This window comes from Talpa europaea, assembly GCF_964194135.1.
Source record: "Talpa europaea genome assembly, chromosome: 1".
Classification (NCBI taxonomy): Eukaryota; Metazoa; Chordata; class Mammalia; order Eulipotyphla; family Talpidae; genus Talpa; species Talpa europaea.
This window is the reverse complement of record NC_140073.1, coordinates 11,476,715-11,488,511: the sequence shown is the minus strand read 5'-3', so window position 1 is coordinate 11,488,511 and position 11,797 is coordinate 11,476,715. Positions and strand designations below refer to the sequence as shown.

Here is an 11,797-nt window from a genome sequence, read left to right as displayed (position 1 = left end):
TTATTTTGGGCTGATATAAACACATTACTTTGAATGGGAAAATCTACAAAAGGAATATATTTTTAATTAGTAATCACTGAGTGTGTCAGAAATTTTTTGCACTCTGTCTCACACCCTCTTGACTGGGACTGACACATCAAGCAGCTGCTACCAATTATAGCCTGAAAACATCTCAGTCCTACTGATCTCCCCAGCACCTTCTCTTCCCTGTGTGTCTCTCACTTTCTCTCCTGATATTCGCTGCTCTAGGTATTTAGAAGCCCCTGATTCATCATTCTGGTGCACACATCTGGAAAGAAGTAGTTCAGAAATCTTAAAGATATCTGAGATCATTGGTAGATAGGAGCCACTGGATAAATGGTAACCAGCTTAATACATTATGAGTTTTCTCACCTCTTACACTCAGTGTCCCCATCCACAGCCTCCATTCTAGGTTCCAAATAAAATACCTACATATAAACCTCTCTCTCAGATTCTGGTTTGGAGGAACTTCCACCTGGGAAGTATCTTCGTTTTTCAGTAGACACATCCAAGAAGGAAGAACTGGAGGCATTTCATTTATTTCCTATGCTTATTGAGCATGTAGAATGTGTTTCCCTGAATAGCCTAAGGACATTGCACTTACATTCCTTCCATCTGTATTCCTCCCTTCTCAAATGAGATTATTTTCACATATATCTGATATTCACTATGTCCCTACCATGTCTTACTGTAATAACCTATGATATTTTCTTCCATTTGGAACCTGACTTAATTTCACTATCCCATCCTGAGCAACTCTTCTCACCCTCACCAACATTAGCACTAGCAGGTTGGGCATTGCAGCTCAATATAAATGTGCTTTTATATAGAGAAATATAATTTTAAAATCCAGTTTATCTTTGAATGACATGAAAGTCAGAAATTTGAAGTGTCATTAAACTACATAAGCTTTTTTTCAAAGGTAATTAGTAGGAAAATAAAGTTTAAGGAAGTTTGTATGGGAGCAAAGCAGAAATATATAATACACACATGCACAGGGAGAAAGACAATGTATGAAATCATAAAATATTTCTAAAGCTAGCCTTGGACATACAAGCTATTCCTGTTCCTCTGCTCCTCAGAGGACATCTGTGAAACATAAATACACTCTTTCATTTGCTCATTTTGGAAGCAAGTTACTTAAATTTTGATAATTTTCCAGAATTGATTAAAGTAAATCAAGCTAAAAATTGTTGATAGTTCAAGGTCCCCTGTGCTGAGGCCACAATTTGTGTATAAATAAATTAGATGAACTACTCATACATGCTAAGTATAGTAGTCTTGTATATTGGTGATTCAGTTATTTCAGTGATTTTGAAGAACTCTAAAAGGAAATGTTTAATACTCAAATAAACTTGTAAAATTACCTCCAAAACTTGGTCTGATACATTTGTAACCTCCAAAAGCCTGATGGCCCCAGCAAATAGAAGGTGGAGGGTATGCAAATAACATTTCTAGGAACATGGAAGTTTTGCCAAAGGTCTGACTCCATGCAGAAAATGCCTACATGAACTTTCATTTAAAAAAGAGCTGAAAATCATATCATATTAGAATTTGAACTTTCTTAATCTAAGTGTGCAGGCAAATAAAGCAGGAATTGCTCTGGGAACATCTATCATTTCATGGTGTTATTTGGAGAGGACCAGGGCTGGTAATGGTTTAAAGATACTTGTAAGTGTCCAAAGACTTAAATAGGAAACGACCCTTGTGGTTGGTAGAGGAATTTAAATGTCATCTACTAGAAAAATAATTGCCAAAAAAGGCAGTCAGTTAAGCTGCTTACAAAATCATTCATGGAACTATGCCTGTCATTTGGCAATATTTGTAATTTGCCATTGAGCCTAATTTGTAAATAGTTTTTTTTAAATAAATTTTATTTTTATATTCCCCATACAATTACAACCCCTTTATTTTGACCCCAATCCCTGCTTTCCCCTCCCTCCAGCCCCGTAGAGTGTCTCTGGTTCATAGTTTTTTGTTGATTTTGATTTTTACTTTCTTATAGTTATTCATTTTTCTGGTCCCTTATTTAAGTTTTCTAGATTCCTGCTATGAGTGAGACCATCCGGTATTTTTCTTTTTCTTTCTGGCTTATTGCGCTGAGCATGATCCCTTCCAGCCCCATCCATGTTGCTGCAAATTGCAAGAATTTATCTTTTTTGAATGCTGAGTAATATTCCATGGTGTATATGTACCACATCTTCTTGATCCAGTCATCTATTTTTGGGCATTTGGTTTGTTTCCAAAGCTTAGCTATTGTAAATAGCACTGCTATAAACATAGGGGTGCAGGTGCTCGTTGGAATTGATGTTTCTGTGTCCTTTGGGTAAATACCTAGGAGTGGAATTGCTGGATCATATGGAAGTGGCACAGGTGGTTGAGTGCTGCACTGTGAAATTGTAAATAGTTTTTAATCTATATCTCAGAAGAAACATCATTAGTAAGATGTCCTTTGGGTAACAGACCTGGGCTAAAAGAGGGCAGCATGTCATTTTAAATGGCACCGAATTTGAAAATGTGCAGACTTGCATCATTCCACTTGTATCCCTTTGAGGCTGTGTCTGTACTGGCTGAAATGCTGATCACTGTTCCATGAATTACTATCTCCCAGACAGAGCTTCACTGGAGCCAGGCCAAGCTGATGGTCCACAAACACACACACACAAAATTATAGTTCTAACCATTTTACTGCTTGCTCCACCACTAACCTCTCATCTTCAGTACAGAATGAGCACACACTGTGCCATCTATCTGATAACAGCTACAGATAAATAAATATGATGTATTTTTGGCTGTTTAGTAAGTACCTGGACTGAATTTTTCTGTCACCTAGTCTGTTGTTCTGTTTATAGCTTAAGATTTATATTATTAAACTTGTGTCACTTAAAATGGCTAGTCAGTTGCCATTATTAAGAATTAAAAATTAGTACTCAGCCCAGAAAAAAGGACCAAATTCCTTTTCACTCTTTAATAATTAGCATTCCCAAATAAAATGTCTTCGAATTAGAAATGCTGGGTTTATAGCCTTCTTTCTTATATTTATAATGTAAATACTCAAAGATAACAATTAGTTCACTAATGTATTTGATAATGTACTCTAGGAAATCTTCTAAGAAGGAAGAGTCTCTAAAATTGCTGAATAGCATCCACACAACTGATGAGCCATGCTTTGCTTGTGGGTTATCCTTACCAACATTCTAAAATAACCCTACATTCATTTTTTTTATTTTTTTAATTTAAATTTTATTTTTATATTCCCCATCCAATTACGACCCCCTTATTTTGACCCCAATCCCTGCTTTCCCTGCCCCCCACCCCCCATAGAGTGTCTCTGGTTCATAGTTGTTTGTTGATTTTGATATTTTCTTTCTTGTAGTTATTCTTTTTCCTGGTCCCTTATTTAAGTTTTCTAGATTCCTGCTATGAGTGAGACCATCCAGTATTTTTCTTTTTCTTTCTGGCTTATTGTGCTGAGCATGATCCCTTCCAGCTCCATCCATGTTGTTGCAAATTGCATGTGTTTATCTTTTTTGAATGCTGAGTAATATTCCATGGTGTGTATGTACCACATCTTCTTGATCCAGTCATCTATTTTTGGGCATTTGGGTTGTTTCCAAAGCTTAGCTATTGTAAATAGTGCTGCTATAAACATAGGGGTGCAGGTGTTCTTTGGAATTGATGTTTCTGTGTCCTTTGGGTAAATACCTAGGAGTGGAATTGTTCTTACCGAACCACTTATATTCCTCAGTCTTTTTCTTAAAATAAATATTTGTCTTCTAAAGCATTAGCTTATAAATTTAGGGGGCATGCTAAGTAAATTGATTAGCAATAATCTTGTACCATTTGTCATTAAATAAACCTGCACAAAGTTTTAAGTTTTTTATTTCACTCCAGTGCCTTCTTAGATTGGAGAATTTCAAATACACACTGGCATTAACAATAAAAGTCTCTTGTTCATGTAAGCTTATGTTTCACTATTAATAAATGGCTTGCTCTTTGGTTTTAGATTGCAATTATTTTCATTTTATTCTTCTAAAATAATAGGTCAGGAGAAGCTTCTAAAATTATAGAATGCCCTGGAAGGATCATGTAGATTATCTTAGTTCTCTAGAGCATGATTCCTCAGTGAATTTAATTTTGAGCAAGCACCCTTGGGGACAATTGTTTCAATACCTCATTGAAGTTAACCCAGAGAACATTTTTCCTAGGGTATTTAGTGTCAGGATGTAAAATAAAAACAGTTACCTCATCATGAACCATCTTAGAAGAGTCATATGAATGCTTTAAAAATATCCAAAGTCTGTTTCTCTGATTATACAGCTCTCTGCATTACTGACTAAAAATATTATTATAGGTTTCTTCAATTAATTTGGTCAATTAAACATGGTGAGATTTTATATTTGATTCTTGATACATGTTCTCAGTGACTACTTTCAAATTCAATGATTCATCAGTTATATCAGCTTTATATTTTTGAAGACAACTCTGCGCAATTTCATTACCCAAAATGCAAAATGTTCTTCACAGTTGGAAGTTGGTCCTATTTTGTGCAGGCAGAGAGAGATATGTCTATGTCTGACAAGGTGTTTTCAAGTGCAGTGAATAAATGTATCCTGGTCTTTTCTACACAGTCATATCTGGGTTGATGGGGAATGATCCTGACATTTCTCATCAACAAACCAAATATTCACTTGCCAGGACCAAAGATAGAGCAGAAGTCTGGTTTTGGGATGAACGACCAAAGAGGAAATAGAAAGGTAACATATTTATCAAACCTTTTATTGTTTTGATAAATTTGCATAAATTTCTGTGGTTGAAAATCCATTATAAATATTGTTTTACTGCAATATATTGTCAAATGGCATAGTACAAATCTATTTCATTTGTGTTAATTTTCTTTGTGGGTACCTCATGTGTATTTACATTTTTGAGCATTCCTTAATTTGTTCTCATTGAGTATATAAAGAACTTCGAAGAATCTCACAAATGTTTGAATAAGAGGTCTTTATTTATTTATTTATTTATTTTTTGTGGGACCCTCGCCGGCGGCCAGGTAACAAACCAGCGCTGCAGAGGCTGCGGGCAGCCTCGCAGCCTAGCGCTCAACTGCTGTGCCACCAGGGGAGGCCCTAAGAGGTCTTTATTTTTAAGGAAATGCATAGACAAAGTATAGAAATTTTGTATTATTCTGAAACAAAGTAATAGTTTTTAGTAGATTAGAATGATTACTTCATATGAGCATTTTAAATAGTCAAAATACTTATAAGTTACTACAAATGTATAAGGCACACTCAGATTCTGGATTTATAAATATTATAATGTGTGTTTACTATCCCAACAGATCCAGCAGATTATGGGGAAAATAGGTATAAATGAATTAATTGTAAACTCTCCACAAGTCAAGGGATTAGATCCTCCAACGGATTTCTCTCTTAAAAACTCTGACACATCCCCTGCTTGTGGATTGGAAGAATAAACATTATTAAAATGGCCATCCTTCCAAAAGCAATATACAGATTCAATGCTATTCCAAAAAAAATTTCAATGTCATTCTTCAAAGAAATAGAACAATTATTGATGAAATTCATATGGAATCACAAAAAACCCCGAATAGCCAAAGCTCTCCTGAAAAAAAAAGAAGGGAATGGAGGCATTACACTCCTGGACTTCAAACTATACTACAAAGCCATAATCATCAAAACTGCATGGTATTGGAACAAGAACAGACATACAGACCAATGGAATCGAATAGAAAATCCAGAAATAAACCCACAGATTTATGGTCAACTAATCTTTGAAAAGGAGCAAAGACTATGCATTGGAGCAAAGAAAGTTTGTTCAATAAATGGTGCTGGGAAAACTGGGTCGCTACATGCAAAAGAATGAAGCTTGACCACTACCTCACACCATACACAAAAATCAACTCAAAATGGATTAAAGAACTAGACATAAGACCTGAAACCATAAAATATATAGAAGGAAATATAGGCGAAACACTACGTGATCTGCACATCAAAGACATCTTTACAGACACATCACCCAAAGCAGTGATAGTGAAGGCAAAGATAAACAGCTGGGACTACATCAAATTAAAGAGCTTCTGCACAGCAAAGGAGACAATAACAAAAACAAAGAGAAACCCCACCAACTGGGAGAACATTTTTGCACCCAACACTAATGATAAAGGACTGATCACAAAAATCTGCAAAGAGCTGATGAGACTCAACAACAACAAAGAAAATAATCCAGTGAAAAAATGGGCAGAAGAGCTAAAAAGAAACTTCTCTGAAGAGGAAATGCAAATGGCCAACAGGCATATGAAAAAATGTTAAACATCACTTGTAATCAGGGAAATGCAAATCAAAACTACCATGAGATACCATCTTACACCAGTGAGAATGGCACATATTAAAAAAACTAGCAACAACAAATGCTGGCGAGGGTGTGGAGAAAAAGGAACTCTTCTGCACTGTTGGTGGGAGTGCAAACTGGTCCAACCACTGTGGAAAGCTGTGTGGAGATTTCTGGACCTACTAAACATAGAGCTTCCATATGATCCAGCAATTCCACTCCTAGGTATTTACCCAAAGGACACAGAAACATCAATTCCAAAGAACTCCTGCACCCCTATGTTTATAGCAGCACTGTTTACAATAGCTAAGCTTTGGAAACAACCCAAATGCCCAAAAACAGATGACTGGATCAAGAAGATGTGGTACATATATACCATGGAATATTACTCAGCATTCAAAAAAGATAAACACATGCAATTTGCAGCAACATGGATGGCGCTGGAAGGGATCATGCTCAGCGAAATAAGCCAAAAAGAAAAAGAAAAATACCGGATGGTCTCACTCATAGCAGGAATCTAGAAAACTTAAATAAGGGACCAGGAAAATGAATAACTATAAGAAAGTGAAAATCAAAATCAACAAAAAACTATGAACCAGAGACAGTTTTAGGGGGGCGGGGGCTGGAGGGGAAGGATTGGGGTCAGAATGGGGGGGCTGCAATTGTATGGGGAATATAACAATAAAATTTATAAAAAAAAAAAAACTGACAACTCCTATGAATTGTGAGTATTTATTTTTCACTGTAAATGCAGATATAGCTTCATCATTGTGAGTAAAGATATTTAAATGTGCATATGTACAATGAACTGCTAGAACCCAACCCCTCCAGCCCCAAATGCCTCTTCTAGGCAGCTGGTCTCTTCTGCTGCTATATCTTAAAGTTTAGAATTTGATTTTCTCATCTTTCTTTGCTCTGAAAGTTTAATATATTTTTTAAAAGATTGATTTACTTATACAAGAACAGGGGTACAGGCCAGAGGTGCAAGAGGGTGAGAGAATTCACCAGAGACACAGAGGGGAACAGAACAGGCAAATGGACCGAAATACACTGCTGAGGGGAGCAGCGGGCAAGACAGGTAGGTCTGCCCCGCCATATGGGTAGCTCCCTGGCCGGCGGGGATCAAACCCGCGCTGCAGAGGCTGTGGACAGCTTCACAGCACTGTTCTCAACCTGCTGCACCATTGGGGAGGCCCAAAGTTTAATATTTTGAGAGGCAAATTCTGGTACTGATGCTAAATTAAACTTCAGGCCCCCTCTTATTTGATTTATCAGTAAATCCAAAATGCCTCTACTCTCAACTATGTCAGGCTACCCAAACCAAGCTGTTTAGCATATTTAGGACACGTTTCATTCAGTTTTTGGTCTTTGTCAGTTTCTATTTGCCTTTTCTCAGTTATCTCTTTTTTTGTCTTGTGTCCTTTAATACTCATTCTGATGTTTGAGTACAAATTCGTTTGTCCAGAAGAACAAAGGCAAATAATCTCCTGCCCTTTCCAATTTACCATCTATAGATGTAGACAGTGAAACAGGAGCATTGCAAATAATCTTCTAGTATAAAGGTATACATATTACATTGAAACTTGACCCCAGAGCATATCTGATATACCCTAAAATGATTTATTTTTTTCAAGTAAGAATGAATGTCTCATATTCAATACAAACTCAGATAACAGAAGACTTATAATATGAACAAAATAGCTGTATCATCTATTACTGCAACTTTCTAATAACCTTTAACAGGCTAATTCAGATTGATTACCGTAAAGACGTTCTACCGGAAAAACCACTATGGTAAGAGTTAGGAGAAAGATGACAATATCAGTAATTCAGAAAAACACATGTAGAAAAATAGTAACATTTTAAATATAAGTTGATATAATTTTCCCAAGATAATGAAATAAAATCAAATACTATTTATAAAATTTGAGTGTAAAATTCCTTCTACTACACCATTATTCTATCTAAAACCTTTATTTGGACATTCAGAATCGAATTACTGTTAGCAATAATCAATTATGAACAGTATTACAGAGTAGGGAAATGTCTATATAGTCCACATTCAATTTGATTTATATTCTCCATTTCTTCTTCTAATTGCCTAGGTTGTAATAAATGTTAATTGAATTTGTGACTGTGTTCCCCTTGTGTGTATTTTCAAAAAAAAATACTGTCATTGTACCTTCTTTCTTGGAAAAATTTAATACATTTATCTGCTCAGGTGCACTCTCATGAGTTTTCATATAAAGTTTAATAAGCATATCATGAACACATGTCTACTCAAGGTAAACCTGGTTTTTATATCATTATGGGTAACTAATTCCTGATTCCTACTGCTTGTGGCAAAGTAGTTTGGAAGCATTATCTAAACATAAGACTATAATTTTATGCTCCATGCACTACGTATAACTTTACATAAATATATAAAATATATATATAATATATTAAGCAATGAAAAAAAAAGCAATGCAATGACTGAAAATACAATCTTTGTGAGAGGTATTGTGGAGAAAAAATTGGTATATCATCTCACAGACACATCTCCTCACATAGGCCTTCTGAATAGAATACAGAACTTTAAACTGAAATCGCTTCATTGTTGAGCAAAACATTTAGGAAAAAATGAGGCAGTGTGGGAGGAAAAAGTAAATAAGTAAAGCATCACATTTTTAACATTGTGGTCTTCAATTGCCATCTTCTCAAATTAATAACTGGCCTTTTGTTTGTAGTCTCTGGCATTTGAATTCAACATCTTCAGAAGAACACATGGGGAATAGGAACAATGTTATTGAGTTTGTCCTCCTGGGACTCACCCAGAACGCTGAGGGACAAAAAATTCTATTTGTCACATTTTTGCTCATCTACATTGTGACAGTGGTGGGCAATATGCTTATTGTGGTAACCATCATGGCCAGCCAGTCACTGGGATCCCCCATGTACTTTTTCCTGGCTTATTTATCCTTTATAGATACTGTCTATTCTACTGTCATTGCTCCCAAAATGATTGTGGACTTGCTGCATGAGAAAAAGACCATTTACTTCAAGGCTTGTATGAGTCAGGTCTTTATAGAACATTTGTTTGCTGGTGCTGAAGTCATCCTTCTGGTGGTGATGGCCTATGACCGATACGTAGCCATCTGTAAACTTCTTCATTATTTGGTCATCATGCATCGGCGGGTCTGTGTTCTCATGCTCCTGGTGGTCTGGACTGGAGGTTTTCTGCACTCAGTGGTGCAGTTTGTCTTCATATATCAGCTCCCTTACTGTGGCCCCAATATCATTGATAGCTTTGTGTGTGATGTGTACCCCTTATTGAAACTTGCTTGCACAAACACCTACCTAGTTGGGATCTCACTGATAGCTAATGGAGGGTTAATTTGCACTGTCATTTTTTTCATACTTCTACTGTCTTATGGGGTCATATTATGTTCTCTGAAGTCTCATGGTTTGGAAGGGAAACACAAAGCCCTCTACACTTGTGCAGCCCATATAACTGTGGTCTTTTTATTCTTCGTTCCCTGTATCTTCCTGTATGCAAGGCCCAATTCCACCTTTCCCATTGATAAATTTATTACTGTGTTTTTCACTTTCATAACTCCCATGCTGAACCCCTTAATCTATACTTTGAGAAATGCAGAAATGAAAAATGCCATGAGAAAACTTTGGAATAAAAATGTGACCTTAGCTGGGAGAGGGGTGTAGGTATCCTGAAGATCATGATCTTCATTCTCTCATAGAATTAGATAATGCTTTCACAATCAGTAACTACATTTAAAAAAATCACCTTCTCCTATCACTGACCTATTTAAGATAAAAATAAATCACATAGATTAATGATCATCTAAGTGGAATAGATCATATCCCTTGGAGACCAAGACAACTTATGGCTTTAATCCCTTTTATAGGTAACCATAATATGTTAAGATTATTCAATGAACATATTTTCATTATGTCATATTCTTATTTGTGGGGTATGGTACCTCCCTTTTGCATGAAAATGTGACTTTATAGAGCTCGTTCATATTTAGTTCAAAGAATTGAAATTAAAAAAATAATTCTTACTGCTTAAAATATGTAAATGTAATTGTAATAATGAATATCTTAGTCAAATTAATTTTATTAGCCTATTTTCACAGCTGAAGCTAAACCAATGAGACATGAATTTTGTTCACTTTATACTGTGATGGTACCATGTGGATGATCTTGTATATTCTAATCAAGTTTTGGATCAGAACATTAAGTTGTTTAATCGCATTTGTACTTCCAGATCATTTGGCCTTATGCAATAGTTGAAATAGATGTTTAAGTCATTTATATCTAGTAGATCCCCAGATTCTTTCAACTTTACATTAACTTTCTGAGTATATATTAAAATTTTTTTAAAACAGAATGAACATTAAATAATGAGAATAGATTTTTCAACTGTTTTATTATTATTTTATATTGACATAATCTTTCATTTTATTGACATGACAACAGCATATGATTCATAGGTATGGGTTCAGATCTCTGCATATGTAGTTCCTTTTAAGACACTTACCACCAGGGTACCCATAACCCTCCACCCATAATCCATGGGGCCCCTCACCCCCTTTGCTTCTCATCTCCTACCCTCTTCCTCTGAGATCCTCAATTCTGCAAATTTCTAGAGTTTGCTTTGGTTTACTTTTGTCTGTCCCTTTGTTTTGTTTCCTCACATTCCATATGTGATTGTTTTATGTCACAAATCTTTCTGATTCTCTATAAATCTATATTCTTGACTTAGTTATAAATGGAAGGTGTCTTTGCTGTTTTCTGTAGCACTTTTGGATATGAACTCTTTAATATAAATACCACTTTTTAAAGTCTTTCTCGCTTGCAGAGCATGCCAGAAGGAAAGGTCTCACTAGAAACCAATCCATTTGACACCTTAGTCTTGGACTTCCAGCCTCTAGAACTGTAGCAAACTGGATGTCTGTCCAGGTAACCCAGCCTGTAGTTTATTGTTATGGTAACTCAAGCAGACTAATGAAATGATGATGATGATAAGATATAACCTAGGTTTAGTGAGCCTAAGGCCTGAATTGAATTATCTGAATTTAGGTATTATCCAAATTGAAGAAAGTCATGACTCCTATCCAATCACCAGATGTGAATAGTGTCCAAATCCAGAGCTTTCTAAATGATGGACTCATCAGGTATACAGGAATAGTTAGTTCATGATATCACCACAAATAGATGGTCTAAATTTTCATCCTGACTTTTTTTCTGCGAGATCTGAAATCACTTTAAGGATAATATTCTCTGGGAAAGAGAAATACTCAACTCTTTCTAAGTAGATTCTAAACTAATACTCATTCATGGGCGGCAGATGCCACAGTGGTTGATTGGTCAGGAAAACTGACTGAAAATGAAAGAATCGTGACCCAAAGCTATCAAAGTGAGC

General features: G+C 35.8%; 1 protein-coding gene across 1 annotated transcript; it reads left to right on the top strand.

Annotated features, from left to right (window-relative positions):
- Nucleotides 1-9,049: 9,049 nt before the first annotated feature.
- On the top strand, nt 9,050-10,074 carry LOC311171079 (olfactory receptor 4A15-like; the record flags this gene model as incomplete). Its single annotated transcript, XM_084233646.1, has 1 exon — nt 9,050-10,074. The coding sequence occupies exon 1, from the start codon at nt 9,139-9,141 to the stop codon at nt 10,072-10,074; it is 936 nt and encodes a 311-aa protein (XP_084089772.1). The 5' UTR covers nt 9,050-9,138.
- Between the last annotated feature and the right edge of the window lie 1,723 nt (nt 10,075-11,797).